Here is a 21,683-nt window from a genome sequence, read left to right on the forward strand (position 1 = left end):
ATTATGACAAGGGTCAGAGCAATAGTCCTCTAGATGTTACTTCTTATAAAGAAGCCAAGGATTCAACACTAAGGGCATTGTCTACCATGTCTAGTGATGACGATGGTGAGTTGTCCACACCAATGAGATTGATTGTTCTATTCTTATGGATACAAATGATCCCAATACCAGGGGCTGGTTGAAGCAGATTGGTTTGCTTAATTTTGATGAGTTTCATTGGGATGCTTGGGGTAACAATGTACATTCCCAGTAGTAGTTGTTGATGATTTGAGAGAGTGAAAAAATTGGTGGTCAATTGGAACTTACTCCTTCTCTTTTGGCTTAATTATTCTCTCTTGAAATCAATGATGGACCAAAGCATTGGAGGTGTACTGATGAAGTGATGCAACATGAATTTGGACCTGCTATTAGTGCTCGAAATATGTCTTGAGACATGTGAACCCAAAAAGAGAATTCTTCATAAAGTGGTTTATGCAAAGGTTTTTGTTGTTCATTAAGGCATATGTCAATACAAAGGATACATTTGGTATTTTATGGTATGCATAAAATTTTGGAGTTCCTAATTGGCCTAGAACCTTGTATGATGAGCTGATGCAGGAAGTCCATGTACCAACTATTTGGAAATGACAGTAGAAAAGTAGGATTGGATCTATGTCGGTGGCCTTGTATGCTCATTTTTAGGTTGTGTGCCCAACCATGCATCCATCTCTTTAGGAGTCTCCAAAAATGGATAAGGTTAGTGCATTTAAGAGGCAGAAATTAGGGGATGGCATACTTATTGATCTCTATGACAAAGATTTCTCTCATGTTTATGCTTTGATTGATGCTGGAAATGATAAGGCAAAAGACTTGGTGGATCCTTTGTTCATGAATCTTTCCTCTCATGAAATCTCACATGTTAATGCTTTGGTAATTTCTATGTCTTTGGAAATTTTTGAGTGGTTGAATGTTGATGTCAAAAATGCAAATGTTTTTGAAGATGTAGTGATTACAAGGGTAAAGAAAACTGTAAGATTCTCCAAGATCAAGATATGCCTAGGCCTAAACATAGTGATTCGTTGCAGCAAGGTATTGGTTTTCCTGATGACATGAAAGTGGTTTCAAATGCCTATGTCTCTCAAAATCTTGAGGAAGCTTGTTCTTTTATGACAGGTTTTCATTAGTTCATGACTAAAATGCATGCTAGTGGTGTAGTGAAGTTGGATGAAGTGCAATCTTTGCAAGAGCAATTGGCTTGCATGGAGACTAAAAGGAAACAAATGCATATTGAGATGAAAAAGATGAGGGAATTGCATGATAATGAGGTGGGTGCTTTACAGAGGCATATTGATGACTATGTTGATATGTTGGCTAAATGTAAATTGTCTTCAGTTGCTTTCAAGGAATGGATAGTTAATATGCATGATAAATTCAATGGTGAACTTGATTTGTTGGCTAAGAAAAATGCTAAGCTTAAGGCTGATAGAGTACTCTTGGATGCTCATTTGCAACCTTTTCTAAAGGTTGAAAAGCAACTCTTGAATGACATGGAGGTTGATCTAGATGGGTTTGTTTTTATGTAGCAAGATTTGGCTTCAACGAGGGCTACATTTACTACTTTGATGCATGATCAGTGGGTGGGTATTGCTAATAGGATGTCAGATGTTATATCTTGGCCATATGCAATTGTACAACAGTCATTTGTCTCTAAAAATATGGAAGCATTTATTCATGAAAAGAATGCTCTTAAGGAGAAAATTGATGAGATGCAGGTTGAGTATCATAGACTTGTGGCAATGGTTACTACTTTGTAGAGTGTTAAAGCGGATTGATCATGCTAAAAATTAGTCTTTTGATGTTGATGTTATCAAGGCTGATATTAATGATGTATTGTATGATATTCATAACCAGGTGCAGATCAGGGAGCTCACAGTGGATAAGATTCATGACATGGACATTTCACCTCTTGGATCACATGAGCAGCATGACCATGAGCAGTCTATTACAGACTCCCATGATGCTCATGAGCCTCCTAGCTCATGAGTTACTTTGATGTACCATTGTCAGATCTATTTCTTTGTTTGTTCATCATACTTATTTCATACTTACTATGTGATGCCTTTATGTTTTGTTTTGACTGTCTCTTGAGGGGATTATGCAACCATTCAAAAGGCTATAAGTATCTTACTAGAGAGGCTCTACTTATAGTTTTCTTGTGGCTTACTTCATGGTGCAAGGTTATGGGTAAGGCATAATTTTTTTCGTTAGGTATGTCAAGTTTTGTATAAGGCATTTTGACTTTAGGGATCATGCAAGGGTTCGTGTCATGGCTGTGCCAAGTGTTAGCCATGGTCATGGTCTCACACTTTATGGATCATGTATTATATCCTTGGTATGGTTGGACCTTAGTTATGTTAGTCTTATGTGTGAGGTAGTCTTTATTTTTCTTATGAAGTTTAGTGCCTCATGAAGTACAGTTTTGAGGCAATTAAAAAACATGACTTGAAGAGGCATTTCTATGTGTCATTTTCGTATGTGAGAGAGAATGCTTGAGGCATTTTTGTGTGACAGAGAATGCTTGATGTATGATGGATTTATTTGGATATATTGAGGATTTGATAGTTGGCATCATCATCCATTGTGTCTTTCTCTTATTTGTAGCATGTTCTTTGTGATTTACTTCTTATTCTCTGATTTGTAGTGAAGATAGTGTTTCTATGTCTCTATGTGGTTAGTTTTGAGTTTCTATGAGTTTTGGTTATGAGATTTGGGATTTACCCCATAAAGCATTCTCTGTCCTGTTATGTATTCTGCATAGATAGGGCAGTAACAGGCTGATATAAGATCAATTATGGGAAAAAAGTCTTGAGACATGCAAGTTGTTGGAGCCATGGGAAGATGCCTTTGTCATTACCTGAGAGACTAGCCCCTTGGGTATGTGAAAGGGGTATATGGGGGAATAAAATGAAACTTTTGATGAAGCTAAAAGTGGAATGCAAACACCCAAATACTTTTGATGAAGCACCAAAGAGTGGAAGCACCAAAATTTGCAAAAGCTTTTTTTTCTTTTTTTTGTGGATGTGATCTATTTGAACATATGAAGCCTATTTCACACCCAATGTATCAACCTTTTGATCCAAAAACACTACCAGAACATTCTCTTATTGATGTCAATGAAGCTATTCTAGATTGTGTTAGAGCAAAGTCTAAACAGGAAATTGAGAGCAAGGTGTCATGTACTATACGTGATGTATTGTTGTTTTCTATTAATTGCAAATAATGGAGCCATACTAGGCCTATGTGTTCAAAAGATATACTAACAAGATGTGGGTTGTATGACTTAAAGGAAAAAATGGCTACATCGATTAAAGATTATTCCAAGGAACTAGTAGGACATGATAAAGAAATAACATTTTTTGCATGGTAGTTATGGAGGACCAAGTACTTTGATGTGAACAATAAGCTTGCACTTCAGATGAATATAATTAACTCTTCTACTTTTGAGGACCTTGTATCTTTATCCAATGACCATAGGATTAAGGGAAGCTTATGTGATATTGAAACACTTGAATCTACGGATATTTCTCCTAATAGCTTTGAGTGAATGGATGGATGTAATGCTTACTTTGTTGATATAGTGGGCTACTCATTGTCTATATCCCTATCAAAATATAGGGCTTCTATATGGAGATGGTCTTTGAAGCTGGAAGTGAGAAAGCAACTACACATAGCATGTGATCCTCGAAGATAATACCTCACATGGAGGTGAGGTTTATATTGACAATGTGGAGCATCTACCTTCAAAAGGACTTGTATTTCATTAACAGAAGACTATGTACAAGCCTCCATGAAATGTTGCTATTGCATGCATTGCTTGGGAATGCTTGTAAATGATCAAGCTAGGGGAGTATCCACATGACCACAAAAATGGTGGACTTTCATATGAACATTTTGCGCATTGATGAGCATAAGAAGTTACATTGATGACCTTATGATGTGAGCAAATGTATGAGGAAGGAAGGGTTTTGTGAGCCTCAATTTGTGTTTGTCTGGTAGGAAAAGTATCAAGGAGATGTGCTATATTGGATATATGCATGTCTCGTAGTAGCTATGGGGAGGGGTAAATATAACGAGTCTTTCCTTGCAACCCCCATTTCAATCTTGTGCATATGGAAATGATGTGATTCAAGTACTTTGTGGGCACTAGTAGCTAACAAAAGGAGCACTCACCATTAGCCGAAAGGCTAACTCTACCCAGTAACAGGTCCAATCGAGTAGCGTAGCTCTAAACAATGGAATCACCTTGCTTCAAAGTCCACAAATGGTCCAATTGTCTGGTGTCATACTTGTGCTACTACAAGCACTTGGCAAAAGTGGCATTTTATTGCCACACATGTAGCTCACCCTTGCTCCTTTGCCAGTCATGTTGCCCCCTTCTTCTACATATAAGATTTGATGATTGTCTCTTGATGTGTTGAACCACTGAGATTAGGAAAATTAATATCATAAGCCACCTCAAACAATTGGATAAAAGCATTTGGATCCTAAGACTTCAATGCTTTGAAACAAGGAAAATCCACCTGAGGTACCATCTTACAATATCAAGGAGAGATAGAAGGCATAACAACTAGAATGGTGGAGGAGAATAATTGGAAACAGACCCTCTTGCACCTTGAAATGCCTCTAGTTAGAAATATGGTTTACAAGTGATTTCATCAGTTACTAGAATTGTAGGTTCATAAAGAAATAGATTTTTTAAAATCAAAAGCTAGTAGAAATCTTTTGATTTATTGAAACACACTCATCTATGTACTTATTTACAATTGCCTTGTCTTGACCGTCCATTTCACTTAGCTCTGTAAGTTGTCTAGATATTGGTTCTCTGTTGATGCAAAATTCTCACCCAATTGCATACTCAAGTTATAAACTTAAACCATTTGAACTGGAATATAACACATATGATAAATAATTGTTGGCTATTGTTTATGCATTATGCACATAGATACACTATCTTATGGGTTCTAAATTTATGATTGAAATTGGCCAACAAACTTCAAACATCTTTTGTCACAACAACCACAAATTTCTAACACATTTGATGGATCACATTTATTCATTCTTTTATTTATGTATTTAATATAAACCTAGTTATGAAAATATCGTTGCCAATGTTTTAAGTCAACATCTTGCTATGAATAACATTTCTATGATTACTTCTACTTATTGGATTCTATGAAGGATAGTTACATAAATTATCCTAATTTTCTTGATTCTTTACTTCATATTTCAAATAATAATTGGATTCCTATTGACATTTTTGCTCATCTAAATGGTTTTCTTTTCTTTGAGAAATGCTTTTGTATAACCCATCCATTTCACTCTTTTGTAATTCAAGAAGTACATAAACCTCCTTCTATGGGTCATCCAAGCATTCTCTCCACACTTTCATAACCTAGAAGACACTTTTTAGTGGGCTCATATGGATAAGGATATTGCCAACTTTGGTTTTGATTGCCAATCTTGAAAACTTGCTAAAAGATACCATGGAAAACAATACATATTTGGGAAGAAAACTCAATGGATTTTAATACTAGGTTTTTCATTGCTTCTGAAAATTTATTATTTGCAATGTTTTTGATTGGTTAGTAAACAAGTGTATTTTTTACTTTGCAAAAAAAACTATGACTGTTCCTTAAACCACTCATCTTTTTCTTAAGACTATTTTTGTCCATCATGGTTTACCTAGAGTTATCATTTGGAGAAGGTTAGGTTCTATCATGATTTTCTCTACTCTTTCTAAAAAAAATTAGTTATGTAAATTTGTAGTATTCTATAAGTTTGCATGCTTTTTAATTTCTAGACGTTAGGCTTATTGCTTATTCCACTTCTCAATAAAGAGCTTCTCATACTAATGCATACATACATGCATTCATGCTTACATATGTACCTATATATACATGTGTGTGTGTGTGTGTGTGTGTGTGTGTGTGTGTGTGTGCGTGTGCGTGTGCGTGTGCGTGTGCGTGTGCGTGTGCGTGTGCGTGTGCGTGTGCGCGCGCACGCGTGCCATGCATGCATGTGCACACACACACACACACACACACACACACATAATGCACATAAAGAAGAAAGGGAGGAAGCAAGAAAGGAAAAAGGAACAAAGTCTAATAGCATAGGTCAAGAATGTAGATCAAATTAGGTTTTTTTTTTTTTTGAAATGGCATAATTTCTTAAATTTTCAAGGTCATATGAGAAGCACTGACATGTCAAAATATGTTTCAAAAAATGCTCTATTTAAAATAAGAGAAAAACAAAAAAGAGAGAGAAAAATAGGATCTAATTAAAAAAATAACGAAGAGTTAATCTAAATTTTTAAAACCCTTTTTGTTTCAATTTTGGTCATGATGTTTTAATAAACCTATTTCTTAATAATAAGCCTTTTGATAAAAATTGTTACTAATTTATTGTTATGTTTAGTAGTAAAAATTTGAGTGTTCAAGGATCAAGGCAATCCTTCTAAAAGACAATCCAATATCTCCCAATGTTTATGAATGATGTGTGCTAGAATGATGCTTATTCAACTTCAAGGGAAGCAATCTATTGATTTCAAGGATGAGAAATTTTATACTAGCCTTTTCTTGTTTTTATCTACTTTGGTATTATCATTAGTTTTGAGAATCTATATGATATTTAAAAAAAAGGGGCAACATAGATTTGAATATTAACTATCTAACTTAAAACACAAATTTATGTTTGTAATCATGATCAAATTATAATACTTTGTATCTTGAGTGTAGGTAACTAGAGTACTCAAAATACATTGGACATGATCTTTGAGGATAAAGTACTACATTTTGGTAACTACAATAATCTCACCTTGAATTCCAACCTTAGTGCACCCCATGAAATTTTTAACACACGACCATTGTCCTCATCTATCAAAAGTCAAACACTCAAGTATTAACCTAGGGGTTTATCATGAATGGCTAATGAGGTTCAAATCTAAAGAATTAATCAATTGCATTATCATTATCACCAAATGTAAGTGTACCTCCTTATTCAAAAAGGATTCAGTGTCTCTTTTCCCTCTAACATCTCTATATTGGTGCAAGTGTGTTCCCATTTAGTAAGCCTATTTTCCAACTTCAAATATTCTTCCTTCCCATCTTCTTGATTTGGAGCTTCACAAGGTGCCAAATCAAAATTACATAAATTTTCTAATCTTGCACTTGATCTTGCAAAATATTTGGACCACATTACCTTAAAAGTAATTGTTCACGCTTCATTTCTCCACCATGTGCTTGGCCGTGTGAGATTTATCATTGAGATATTTGAATGAGAGATGAGAGGAAAAGAAAGTACTCAAGTACAATTGAACTAGAATGAAAGTACAATGTAAAAAAGAGACTTGTTTATTCATGAGAATGAGTTGCCTTTATAAAGGCTTACAAGTAGGTTGTTTAGGGTAGTGATTTAGAGTGGTGGAGTTGATAGTAGCTTTTAGCTAGTGGTTTCCAGGTGGATAATGTAGGTGAGTAAAGTGGATTCACACAATGTACTAGGTGTAGGGAGACTCTCCCTTTATTAATGGATATAATGATTGGATAAATCAAAGTAAAGTAAGTAGTGTGACCCTTGTGCAAGTCTCTCAAATACATATCATGTATTATTTGTGATTTTAACACCCCCATTCAAATTCTTGATGTACACAACTTTATGCATGACTATCTTTTCCAATAGCTTGTTCACCACATAACTTACTAGGGACATGTCCACCCTTAACCAGCTTCAAGCCACATTGGCTTGCCTACTCAAGATGATCAAAGGCATTTTTTGCTTAATCACTTGTGGCTTAGAGAGGTTAGGACGGTATAGGGGACTTTGGCTTCAAACAAGATGACTTTAGTAAAGATTGATACAAGTTGATTTTACAAGGGTTTCATGACATGACTTGAGAGAATTACAAAAGAGAATGCACACTTTGTAACACAATCCTTCATAAGTTAAAACATCAAAAGAAGCCTTCTTAGCTCCCTTCTTCTTCTTCTTGAAGGTCATTGAAAGGGCCTTGTGATGCTTTTCTTGTTCTTTCGGTTCCACGTCCTCCTTGTCTTCTTCTCCTTCTTTTCATCATTTTGTTGAATTGTCCTCATAAGAATAGGTTTGTCTACCAAGTATCAAATGCATAATCTTTAAACTTGGTGGAACCTCCTTCTCCATTACTTAATGACATGCTTGCAAACATCCGAGAAGATTGAGATGTTACAAGTTATTTACTTGTAAAGCAGTAAGAATGGCACTGTGTTTAAAAAAAAAGGGTTAGAAACTCATCTCAATATGTCCAATCAACCACAATGTTGTTGATAAACACATACATAATCAGCAGCTCACTTCACAAAGATAGCTCCTTTTATAGTAGCCCATTAGCTATTACTATGGATTGAAACCTCAGCAATATTTTAGCTTAGATAGTTGGAATAATGGTATGCACTAGTAGCTTTTAGCAATAAATGCATTGGTGATGTTAGTTATTGTAGCTCAGATCTGTGACTCAAATCTGTGTCTCCTAATAAGGATAACCGATAATGATAACATAGTAAATGCTCATAGAAGTCATGATCTTTAGTACTAGATAAGCATAATAATTAGCAGTTGATTAGGGAGGACATATTAGTAATGACACGTGAACTGCTAGAGTTTGTGGGGCTATTATAGCACCATTTAGATCAAATCTAGAGCAACATTCAAATGTAGATCTAGAGCAATACTAAGGCCCAAGGAAATAAGTCATGACCATAAACAAAAGATAGTGTGATTTTGGAAGCCATTGTTGCGACGACTGATTTCAAGCATGTTTTCAACAACTACATAACATGTTCTTAGCAGCTATGAATGACGCATTCTAAACTAATTAAGATAGGAACACATGGCAGTAGCTTCCATGATATAATAGAGATCTCATAGTTAAGTATATTGAGAATAGAGTAGCTCATCTTACTGTTAAGGTTTAGAGTAGCTCAGATTTGATCTTAGTATTCAAATCATGGTGTCAAGAATACTAGTAGCATGGATAGTAGCTAAGGTGTTAGTTTATTCCAACAACAAGTGTGATTATTCTTTTACTATTGCATATAGCTTTTGAATAAACTAGTTGTCCTGAGAGTAGTATAGTAGGAGCCATAAGAGAACACATGCCTGACTATTAGGGTGAATAGCAGGAATGGCATCCAATGTAATAGCTTCATGTCAAGTGAAAAATAACATTAGTAAAAAATGTGTGAATCAACTAGTAGCACTATGACTTTTAGCAAAAGCTTTGCCATGCTTTGGCAACATAATAGTAAGTACCACTACAAGATATAGGCATCATACCGATGTTCAAAGCGACAAAAATATTCATAAAAAAATTGTCCTCGTCATTGCTAAATGTGTCGGTATTAGCATCTCCATAAAACTGTCACTATTTCTATCGGTATATGTGTTGCTATTAGCATCGCAATTTTCGTTGATTTTGTGATGCTAATAGTGATGCATATACTGACGCAAATAGGAACGGTTTGCGACACATATTGCGATGCGAATAGCGATGCGTACAGTAAATTTGTGATGCTAATAGCGACAAGTTTACAAAGATTTTTTTTTTGTGGGAGGGCATCTTATTGTACTATGTGCTGTATTTATATTCTACAAATGGATTACATGCTAAGTGTGCGATGGTCGTCAAGATGAGCGCAAAATGTACTTGAACCCACAAGACTGATACATAAAATAAGTACAAGATCATTGATGAAAACTCATGGAATTATAGCAAGATACAAAGGATGATAATAACATAGTACATATAAGATGTCTGCATAAACCCCAGGACCAAAAAGGAAGAGGATATGCACTTCACGAATCCAAGCGTGAGGTATAGATCCTCGCCATCCGAAAGGTTGTCCCAATGCAAAGGAGCATCGAACGGACTCTACAAAATGAACAACTACACATAAGTCCACCATACATAATGCATTTTAATAAAAATAGTAACTACAGATAAGAAAGATGAGTGACTTATTGGACCACCACATGCATACAGTCTATCGATCAATGCAGTGAGACCGTGTCTCTTTGCATATCGAGTCTCTAGGCCAGTGCGATCGTGACTTATAATGGAGTGATGGAAAGAAAACATAATACAAGTGTTAGAAACATGATTGTCAGTAACAAGTGATATTGTAAATAAGAAAGTGATAAGAACATAAAAACAACTTACAAAGTCTTCCAAATAAGTCATGTGGTCGCTACTCCCAAGATGATGGACCACCCCTACCTCCAATCGTGCCTTTGCTGCCTCTCACTATTGTCACCAACATCTTGGAGAATTTGTAGCCTCCTCCTTGAGTCTCTACCAATCATTTGCGTCTACCCACTTAGGCTTTGAGATACCACTCTTGAGTGCCTTGTATGCATCCAATCATCTGTGTGACATGTACGCATGCATGCACTCCATCATCCACCCAGTGGAAAACCTCTTTGTCGCGGTGGTATCGGAAACTTCTTGTGAGGAATGCTACTATGTAGTCCTTTCTCCCCTCGGGTATGTTCTTCCAATGGTCCAAGACGTTGTGCTAAAAAACTTGTTGGCACAACTCTCTCATACGAGACATCACCCTCCTCCCCTCATCATTCATAATCATGGCTCCTGTCCTGTCATCTACAAGGTATCCATACCCCTCTAGGGTATGTCTAAGGTGTGTCCTCTCTCACCTACGATTGCGCTTCTGGGCATAACTAAGAGACCCCTGTACATCTAGTGTATCCACGGGGTTGGTATCTCTCGAGTAGCACCCGTAGGGGTGCCACTTGCAGACAGTTGAGAAAAAGCTAGAGTCAGTGGGGTAGATGTCCCCATAGGTGTGACAAATCCTATAGGTGACACGGCTCCACTAGAACGATAAGATGGAGACACTACATCGGTGCCTCCACAACAACCCACCTGAGCCATCCCCTCTCGCATCTACACGAGAGTGAGGAGTAGCACTTGTATCTCGAGCCGACCGTGAGCTGATAGTATCTACATCTTTGCAGCACCCCCCAGAACCACTCCCTCCGTCCGATCCCAGTTTGGATTGTTGACCTCATCTACTAGAAGTGAAAGCATAAGAGTGTACCAAAGTATATCTAACGGAACAACTTGATGGTGTTCGAGACAACTCTCCCATATCTCTGAATCAGGCCATCTGATCTGGATACATACGTGTGAGTATCTCCTACAACTCCTCGTTGCTCATCCCTCGACTCATCTTGCTCTCCAAATATCGTCAAAGGTCACAATCTAGAGTATCCTTATAAGCGATTCATCAACGAATTGAGTAGGCGAATGCTGGCAAGTATGACATAGCCTATGGTTCCATGTTTATCTCCTGGCACAACTCCGCATACATTGGAAGGTCGATAGACAAGTCACCACAAAAGAATGAGTCCACCTCGTTCTCAAAGAACTCCTTGCTCCTGTCTTTTCGTCATCGTTATCCAATTGTGTCTCCTCTACACGCTCCAAGCCATCTTTGACCTCCACCCCTTGCAACATCGACCCCTCCACCTACATACTCTCCTCATCTACGTTGGGAACATTGCTTTTATCATACACTCTCGCACTCCGGGGAGTTGAAGGCACAACATACTACCATCAAGGTTGTCGGGGGTTTGGATAAAAAATTACTTGTTCAAAATCACATATAAGAGAGATTCAACATTTGTGGCATATCTGTGTCGTGAAGAAAATTTAAAAAATAGTTCATGCATATGTTCACAATGGGCCCGCAAAGACAAATGTATTGCGCAGATCCATCCACATTTTCTCAGAATCTATTTCGAGAAATCTAGATGGACCTCCCCGAGAATGGTTGCCCAGCTCCTTCTAATACCACTTTGAACCACTACACATCAAATATGATAATGGAGAAGCTATAGTAATCCATTGAGATAACACTTTGCAAGTTTCCAAAATACTCCATCTCATCTATAACGGTGTTTGGATCCGTGGCTCGCCGTCGGCTCTCTTGCTCAAACTTTGCCATGACACTACAATCCATTGTGGAGTGCATTTTGTTGATGTGCTCGACACAAAAATGTTACCCACGCGACCAGGCCGCACTGTATATTTTGTACTATACATTGAAACAGTTAGATTAGTTGTCACATATAAAATCTAGATACGACAACTTATAAAACATGTGGTCACCTTTGGACTACATCCCCTCGAGAATTCCCATTCCTCAATAGAGACCTCCATCCCTTCGTGAGAAGCAGCGATCAAAGCTCCATGTAACCATCGCATAGACATAAACCGCAACATCTCCTCTATTCCCTCAGGATATCAAATCAGTCGCGATGGCGTGTATTGCGTTGAAATTCCAATTGCACTTCCTCCCGATCTTTCCTGGCTTGCTCGTACTTGACGAGCCACATCTCCATAGATGCATGGTGCAACATACAAAAACGATTCACTTTCTCCTCCATTGCAATATCCATCATTTTTTCTACCCCATTTTCAACCACCACATCTCTAGTCAGTCTATCATTGTCCTTTAGCGACCACCATAGTATACTATTGTCTAAATCCATCGTTGGTAGCCACTGTGAAATATGCACCAACACCTCTGACACCAACCAACCTTTAGCCATGCTACCTCTGGCCAAGCTCATTGTCGCACAAAGCCTTTTAGGGTTTTCATGAAGCACTCCAAGAAGAACGTCCATTGTGTATGGATGGGTCCCGCAATCTCCACTTCATCTACAAGATGCACTAGGAGGTGGGTTTGTATCGTGAGGATACTGGTGGGCAGGTACTTCTCAAAGAGATAGACTATCTCCACTGCTCCCCGCCTTGCGGATTCAATAGAGGATGTCTTGATCTCCTTCTATGAGATCCATTGCACTAAATTTGACAACGTGCAAATCACCCTGCATATTTCTAGATTGAGGCATCCTACGATCGTGATCAGTAGTACAAGCTACCACAAATAAAGAAGCATTACAAACACTGACTAGACACTAGATAGCAAAATACGCATGCCACTTACAATCAAGGTACCTGACATATCGTATGTCAATCATGGGATTTTAACCCTAATAGTTGGTCATCTTTAGAAAGAGCGGATTTGAGAGAATGCATCATATCCGTAGGGGTGCGGATAGACCTGATAATTTGCTTAACAATGTGCTTCTCTTTAGAAAGAGAGGATATGAGAGAACGCATCATACCTGTCAGGGTGCAGATAGATCTGATAATTTGCTTCACAATGCACTCTTCTTTAGTGGACAGAATCCAAGAAGCGTGAGGTAGTTGCACGTGACCATAAGTGCTCGACTGTGGTGGCCAAAGCGCCTCCATCTTACCTACCTCCTTCAAATCCATTCGTGCCCCTGTAGTGTCTCTCTTTCTTGTGATGTGGTCCCATAGTAAGATGCCCACATTCTTGAAAATATGCATGGGATCCAACAAGTGTTGATCTGTAAGTGGGTCCAATACGGCAACTCGTAGAAAATCGAGAACCGTCACATTCCATTTGGATGTGACTCCGTGTGGACTATTTTCAACTCGTACCAACTTTGGGCATTCATTCGTGCTGGAGGTCATCCAAGAAAACCTTCCCTCATTTAAAAGATACTCTCTTAAATAAAGATTATCTAGTGAATAGATAGAATAATTAGCCAAAAATGGCAAAAATAATACATTATCTTTTAAAAATGTAACTATTTAAGTATATTTTTAAAACATTTAAAGAAGATAGAATTTATGAAGCAAAGATATAGTAATGCAATATCTCTTCAAAAAGATAGTCCCTTTTGGATCCAAATTGTGTAATGATATTTTTTTTAAAAAGGATAGGACTAGCCAAAATATTTTCAAGTCTGAAAAAGTCTTACTTTTTAGTGATATTTTTGTTATTTTAAGACTTTTTTTGGTATAAAAATATTTACAAAATAAAAATGAGTTGATTTTTTTACTTTTTAAAGTACAAGATATTTATAAAAAATTTAAGACTTGTTTACTTATTTCCTAGACTATTGCCAATCATTCTTTTTCTATTGTGCTATAATTTCGTTTTGCTTTTGTGAATGAATGGCTCACAAATGAGATTGAATACAAGTGATTATCATGATTTTTTTGTAAAATGACTACTCCAAGTTCGTTATTTGATGCATTTTTATAAAGCTTAAATTCTTTGTTGAAAATTGGATAAGTGAGCTTCCTTGTCTTTTGCTTGCTTTTTTGAGTTGCTAAATATGTCATCCACATTTTTCATCCCATATATATTTTGTGCCTTTTTGAGAATATTTCTTAGAGGTTGTGTTTTTGTTGCTAGGTTAGGTAAGAACCTATTGGAAAAGGTTACCAAACCAAGGAAGCTTTGGAGCCTTTTGATTGTTGTAGGCATAAGGAACTTTTGAACTACATTGAGTTTGATGGGATCCATGGTGATTCTTGCTATTGAAATAAATTCGAGGAACTTGAGATATGTGGCCCCTCACTTCCACTTGTAGGGTTAAAGTTGTAGGTTGTATCTATTTATTCTCTCTAAGACTTGTATGAGAATCTTTTTATGCTTCTTCCATGTTGTTGTATGGATCAAATGTCATTCAAATATATGGCCAAAACTCTCTTTTCAATCAAATCTCCAAATATTATGTTGCCCATTTGTTGAAATTTACTTCCAACATAACTTAATTCAAAATTATGGCATGCTTGTAAATTGGATCCTAATGTTGTGTGAAAAGCTATCTTATGTGCATCTTTTTAATGCTAAAGGGGTTTGCCAATGACCGGATGCTAAATATAAGGATGTGAAGTACCTTGATTTGCCTATTGTATATAAAAGATAATCCAAACTAGGTAATGGATAAACATCATGCTATGTAATTTTATTGAGGGGCTGAAAATCTATGCAAAATCGATAAGTTCCATCATTGTCCTTCACCAAGTGTGCCTCTGATGTCCAATCACTAGAGGACGGTTTTATGAGCCTTTGCTTAACATATCCTTGACTACCTCTTTGATGTGCTGGTCTTCCTTAGGTAATCTTAGTATCCTGGCCATTTTTATTGGTAGTCTTGTCCCTCTTCTTATCTCATGACAAATTGGAAGATTGAGTCCTATCCTCTATGTTGTCGCCTTTTGAATCTCTGTGTCCTCTTGAGGTCCTACTAATGAGGCTCTCAGGCACCCAACTTTGTTTTGGGATCTTCTCCTAATAGTGGGTTCCTTGATGTTATTATATCTCCTGATGAGTTCCTTGTTATTGAAAGTAGTTGTCAATCTTATTCACAAGTTGTGCTTCGTGCTTTTTAGTGCTCAGTGCAAAAACAAGCTTTTTCTTTTCTTGTAGTGCACCTTTGGTGAAAAAATCAAAAGTGAGGTGCAGATGCACGAAGTGCTCAATTTTGATGATGTCATTTCCAATTGGTTAATGGCCTATATGCATTGTACTATTTGTACTACCTGATAAGGTGTTATTGACCCTTAGTCCTACACCCTACAAGCAATGTCATGGATGAACCTGACTAGAAAAATAACTTTTTTGTTTCTTCACTCATGGTTGGATTTGCTCACAAGAATTCATTAGATTTCATGGCAAATTGTGCCACATGTTCATTCTATTTTTATTTGAGGCTTTTTAGTTGGGAAGTGTTGTTTGGGTGAGATTTTGTTGGGTAAAATCCTAGATTGGGACATCCTTCGTTGTTGTCCAATTCGATTTTGTTTGTATGGGTTCCTGCATGAACCATATCACTACAATGCCTTCAAGCATTGTTCATATTTTCAATCATTTTCTTCGGTCTATGCATGATAGCTAGATACATTTTCAAAGTGAGCTATCTAGCTTAATACATCTTCAATTGGAAGCCCATTAAATGGCTTGGGCCGTATCTTGGGATCTGTTTTGTATGGTTGATGTGTCTAATTGTGCGCCAAAAGGTTAGCTAAATGTTTGGCCAATGTGGTTAATCTGCAGCATCATTGAAGAAATGGCGTGAAACATCTGCTCCGGTGTGTTGATGTGTCTCTTGCAGGAATTCCAGAGACCCGTGTTGGCATCCTCAGATGTACGAGGAGGGGGAGCACGAGGGGAAGAGGCTCTACTCATTTTTGTGGCTGTTGATATGTTTTGGCCATGTTGCTATTCTTCTTGATTATGTGTAATGCGCTTGACCTTGCAGGATAGATACAGAGAAAGCCGGGGCTGGAGAAAGGAACTTGTGAGAGAAATAGGTTGGATATTTCAGTAATGAAGAAAGAGGCTCCTGGGGATTGCGATTCGTGGGAAGCTTCGGGCTTGTGAGAAGCTGTGTGTAATATGATGGGCTGGGCGATTACCCCGGCGTCTCCGCCAACGTGAAGTACAGGGAGAACTGACTTTCATGCTGTGCCACATCACCTTCCAGGTTGGCACACCCAAAGGTGAGTGAACGACTTGATTTATACCTGCACTCCAGTTTCACAAGCAACTTCCTTCGTAACAGAACTCGTACATACAGAGAGATCATAGGCATATGGTATTAAATACAAAACAGGGAAGAGTCCTAAATGGACGTGACTATAGTGCTCAAGCTTTTTTCCATTTTGGCCATATATAATAAGTATTTTTAGAACTGATGTTCCGCCCAAAAATGTCAAAAATGTCTATGCAGATAGCATCCACTGTGTACAAAAATAATATGCTAATAAAATCTTAAATTTTGGAGGCAAATTCGAGGCCTGCTGCACACAAGCTCTCCTTGCTGTCAACATGAGGATGCAATCTGGCCACTTTGGCAATGGCTTTGTTCTCCTCAGGGGAGCCATTCTCCAGGAAAGCACCCACCACCTTGTTGTCCTTGATCCAATAGGCACCAAACTTGGCTTTGGGCACAGATGGGTTTGTCTCCCCAAACACCACTGATTCCCCCACATTGTCACCATAAAACTGCCATGACAGATCGAAGGAGCGAGAGTAAAAGTATGGTAGGTAATCATACTCATCGACCTTCTTCCCTTGCTCTGTTGCCTTAATTGCCTACAGTGTATAGAAGGGCAACCAGGACATGTCAGCATCAACTTGCTTAAATATCTCAATAATATCCAAACAGACTTAACTTTGATATCCAATAAATCGACCTAAATACTTGCCAACCCCTCTCAGCATCCCACTACTACCACATCTCTAAGCTCACGTAAGCATCAGTACTTTCAAAACCCTCTCAGCATATTTGACATCCGTACACCTCTCAATTCTGAAATGCCTTATGTCAAAATCGTATACATCTGGTGATACACCATTTTGAAATAGCACCCCCTGCCCTTCCCAAACCCCCACCCCCCCAGGCATCTGGCATTCTGGTAGATCTCTCAACTTTAACATAATCCACCTCAAAATTCCATCAATCAAGCATAAGTGTGTTTCAAAGCACCTCACACGAACTCATTTCAGGTCCAGTATCTCCAATATTTCAAGTCAGTACACAATTTTGCTAGCAATACATACCTTCACAGCTTGTATTGCAGACTTCCTGGCATGGTCCACATGCTCCACCCTCCTCATCTCGTTATAAAGTTTCAGAGGAAATGTTGCCACATCCCCAACTGCATATACATCCGGGATGCTGGTCTTAAAGAAGCTATCCACCTGTTATCACAGAACAATTTGTTACCTTTCAAGCAGGAACTCATTATGAAAGAGACAACATAGTTATAACAGCTCTACAACATGCATTCATGACAAAAAGAGAGCCATCAGAGCTATATTGAATTTTAACATGCAAGTTATCATACGCGTACGGACAACTTTCCACCACAGTATCTAAACAGACCCAAACAGAGCAGTCAACAAGACCTTAATGCCTCCCTTCTCTTCTACTAACTGGCCCTTGAACAAACTCGTAAGCGGCCTTGCTCCAACACCAACCACAACCACATCAGCTGACAATTCTCGCCCATCTTTGAGCTTCACTACCTTAACCTGCGTTATGGAGAAACAAAGATGAAAATCAGTGAAATAATGGTATAGACCTCATAGCAACTGCTCAGCATACACGTGTATGTAACCTCCAAACCTAGCCCATCACTGTCAAAAGACCATTTACTTAAGTTCAAAGACTCACATTTCCAGATGCATCACTCTCAAAGCCAGTGGCAACTGTTCCCTTCACAATCTTTACACCCTTATTTGCATAATAGCCCTCATAAAAGGCTGCTATCTCTGCTGTGAAAAGGCGAGGCACTACAAAACAGTGCTCATAATCAGAAGGTTTATACTGAAACCTCTTGTATATTGAACCTAGACAACAGACATCCAAGGTGTGACTTTATCATGGAAGGAACAATTGGAAAAAATAACAGAATACTCACTGCACCATGGCTCTGGATAGACCATTGTAACGTTGAACTTATTCAGGACCAAAGCTGCTGCAAGTTCCAAACCAATGTAACCACCCCCAACTATTACAGCTGACCCGCCTTCTTTTCCACGAATACCCTCAATCAGAGCATCTGCATCAGTAATCTCTCTCAGATAGTAAATGCCTTTGGCATCTGCTCCTTGGACGCCAAAATCGGTCAGCTTGATGAACTGCAAAAGAACAGGTAATCTGCTGTACTCAGAGGAATTACGTTCCTGATAATCATTCAAAAGTAGAAGGCCAACAAAAGAGAAGCAACTTCTGCTTCATGCCCTCGCTCACAGAGCAAGGCGGTGAATCTAGTAGATCAACATGAACACAGATTTAGAAAGTGCACTTATGAAGTTTGCTTACTGTGGCCCCTGTTGCTATAATCAGAGATCCATAGGTGAAAACAGCTCCAGCAGCACTTGTCAGGGTTTTGCTGGCAAGGTCGACCTTAACCACTTCAGTACTAAGCATAAGTTCAATGCCTGCACATATGGTACATCAGCTTAGCACTAAACTAAAATATGCAAATACTCAAAACCCAGCTAGGCGGTTTCCAGATAGTACCTTTCTCGGAGTACCATTCAGGTAGTAATCTTTCTCCTCCACTGCCACCACAAGTATGGAATCCAGGAAGCCTCGCAGCACCTATTAATAAGTATTAATCTAGTCACTATCAGCTGCACTATTGCAAAGCCATGCAATTGAAAGAAACTGTTTCAAACTCAGTTAAAACTTAACAAACACACGACCATTAAAAATACCTTCTGGAAAAAGATAAGCTTTGCTCAAAGCAGGTCTTTCATAAGGAGCAACCTGCATACGGTCAAAAAGACGGGTAGAAACGGCTGATTCTGAAACTCTTTCGACTGATAAAAAATATTGCAGTCGCTTCTCGCCTTGAGTTTCAGCCTCAGTTCGGGCTTCGACTAAAGAATACGAACAGCTAGAATTTAAAGACGAAAGCGAGGATGTCGCTACAAAGGCTTTCCAAAATTGAAAAACCGGTTAAGAAAGGCTTGTTAATACTTACAGACTCTTTAGAAATAACTGCTAGTTCCCCCGGGTTAAGGCCCAGCGATACAAACTCTCTCGCGGCATAGCCCTGCACAACATCAAACGGAGTGCTGATTTACAAAGGACGAGTAAAGGAAGCCTTTGCAGAGCTGAAAATGTTATCCTGATGAAATAACGCGAGTGGAGGATCAAGATGATACGAAAAATCACGAATTGGATGTGGTAGACAAAGCACAACGTTCAAAATGAAAGGGCAAAAATCGTCACTAGATCTTCGTCAGCGATAACACAGCTAAAATCCTCCATAGATCCTCATACAGTCCGGTAGACCACTGCTAACGCTAGCATGTAAGACTAGTCGAACACGTATTGGATCGTGTGTTGAGCAAGCTTTACCAAGAACCAAAAATCAAGAGACTTACCGCAGCAACGCCGCCTCCGAGGATGATGTACTTGTAGAAGGTGCTGCTGGCCATGGCGCGGGTACTCCTGGGGCGCGGCTGAGCAAGAGCCGGAAAGAGATTAGGCTCCTGTTGGGAACTTGGGAAGAGATACGGAGAGTCTTCTTGCGCGAGCTCAAAGCCAGCACAGACACAGAGAGAGAGAGAGAGAGGGACGGCTTGTAAGTTGTCTTAATGCACTCGGCCTGATCTGGAGAAGAGGAGGAGACTATTATTATGTTCTGCCGACGCGTATTTCTGCTGTTCGCAGATGTGCACTTCCAGCTGGCCATCCATAGTGCCGGTCATTACAAAAGGATCCTTTATTTTTATCGTCTGTCGATGGACGAAAAACTCAATTCCCAATTTTCTCCAAAAAAAAAAAAACGAAATCCAAAGGTTCTCTATTTACATCGGGGAAAGTGTTCATGAAAAATCATCTTTTAGTGTATTTTGTCAATATTAAAATGAGGAAAAAAAATGGATTTTTGTTCGATCCTTTTATCTAAATGATAAATTTTGATAGTTAGTTTTTGTTTGAAGGGTTGTATCAAAATTTATCCTTTAAATTTTGATAGTTAGTCTTTGTTTGAAGGGTTGTATCAAAATTTATCATTTTTTTTAACATTCACTTATTATTAAACCTTGATTTTCAAGGCATGCATAGGAAAGGGTCCTTTAAAATTTGTCAAGACTCAAGAGTTAAGATTCATAAATATGACTTAATATACCTATGGTATGGAAGAGAATTTAATAAGTAACGTTCAAGGCTCCAACTCTTTTAAAAGTTAGTTCCATAGTATAAATTTCAAAATTAGTACCATCTCTAGTATGGAAGAGAATTTAATAAGTAACGTTCAAGGCTCCAACTCTTTTAAAAGTTAGTTCCATAGTATAAATTTCAAAATCAATACCATCTCTGGTATGGAAGAGAATTTAATATGTAACGTTCAAGGCTCCAACTCTTTTAAAAGTTAGTTCCATAGTATAAATTTCAAAATCAATACCATCTCTGGTATGGAAGAGAATTTAATATGTAACGTTCAAGGCTCCAACTCTTTTAAAAGTTAGTTCCATAGTATAAATTTCAACATGAGTACCATCTATTGGTCCATCAAGAATAACCACGTTTTGACTGCCATACCAAGAGGCCAACTCACCAAATACAACATCTCTACTAACCAATGTCTCACACATAGAGGGATTATAGCATTTGTATGCTTTCTTGTCTTGTGCATAGCCAACAAATACAAACTTGACTGCTTTCGAGTCTAGTTTCCTCCTTTTCTCATCATAGCACATGCATATAGGGAATATGGATTATCGAGGACTTAATAAGATAATAGTCAAGAATCGATACCCTTAAATTGCGAATTAGCTAGAATATTTTGCACATATTGTAAACAAGATCCAAAATGTAAGAGCGAATTTGTAAATGTAGCTCAATAAATATCCAAATTAGTGCATTAACTAATCACGTGAAAACTAATTCTCTTAAGCTAGCCACATATCATTGTGATGCCAAAAAAAAAAATTTAATAACTGATACATTAGAGAAAGGAAAAGATAAAATTGATCGTGCATGTAAAGTTCTATTTGCTTATGCATATCAGGTAGCAAAGCATGACTTATCTTTTTGTACTTATGAACATAGTTTAGAATTACTTGAGGTCCTTGATTGTGAATGCATTCCTATTGAGATGTATACAAATGATAAGGCATGTGCCATGTTTATACAATATATTAGTGATCTATATTTAAGGCTCAAATTGGTAAGATTAAATTGTCTCCTTTTTTAAGTTTAATGTTAGATGAGTCTACAGATATAGGAAGTAG

General features: G+C 38.0%; 2 protein-coding genes across 5 annotated transcripts in view; one reads left to right on the forward strand and one right to left on the reverse strand.

Annotated features, from left to right (window-relative positions):
- The window catches only part of LOC148037627 (uncharacterized), a 214,651-nt gene extending 211,765 nt beyond the window's left edge, over positions 1–2,886 (forward strand). Inside the window, exon 6 of one of the 4 annotated variants that reach the window (XR_015690794.1) lies at positions 1,891–1,908. Coding sequence is in view for 3 of the 4 variants with exons in the window: in XM_087677334.1 (XP_087533460.1) it covers positions 1,891–2,022 (132 nt within the window). In the remaining variant the exon portion in view is untranslated. Of the gene's footprint in view, positions 1–1,890; positions 2,466–2,797 lie in introns of those variants that run through there. The other 3 variants (XM_087677344.1, XM_087677334.1, XM_087677337.1) reach the window with 3 other exon arrangements.
- A 13,679-nt stretch (positions 2,887–16,565) lies between these two features.
- LOC148037630 (monodehydroascorbate reductase, seedling isozyme-like) lies at positions 16,566–20,132 on the reverse strand. Its single transcript, XM_087676574.1, has 10 exons — positions 19,830–20,132; positions 19,424–19,495; positions 19,155–19,206; positions 18,958–19,038; positions 18,757–18,875; positions 18,353–18,572; positions 18,106–18,224; positions 17,838–17,963; positions 17,490–17,630; positions 16,566–17,021 (listed from the first exon to the last, which is right to left on the reverse strand). The coding sequence occupies exons 1-10, from the start codon at positions 19,881–19,883 to the stop codon at positions 16,698–16,700; spliced, it is 1,308 nt and encodes a 435-aa protein (XP_087532700.1). The 5' UTR covers positions 19,884–20,132; the 3' UTR covers positions 16,566–16,697.
- Positions 20,133–21,683: the final 1,551 nt, after the last annotated feature.

Source organism: Lygodium microphyllum, chromosome 4 (assembly GCF_053477565.2).
Source record: "Lygodium microphyllum isolate KBCC chromosome 4, Lygodium_microphyllum_v1.1.10, whole genome shotgun sequence".
Lineage (NCBI taxonomy): Eukaryota > Viridiplantae > Streptophyta > Polypodiopsida > Schizaeales > Lygodiaceae > Lygodium > Lygodium microphyllum.

Excerpts from the sequence above, each read along its gene's own strand:
- LOC148037630 (XM_087676574.1), bottom strand. The coding sequence starts at position 19,883 with ATGGCCAGCAGCACCTTCTACAAGTACATCATCCTCGGAGGCGGCGTT. Across the intron at positions 19,039-19,154 it reads AGCTTATCTTTTTCCAGAAG|GTGCTGCGAGGCTTCCTGGA; the intron begins GTATTTTTAATG and ends ACTTATTAATAG. Across the intron at positions 17,964-18,105 it reads AGAGTGATGCATCTGGAAAT|GTTAAGGTAGTGAAGCTCAA; the intron begins GTGAGTCTTTGA and ends TCCATAACGCAG.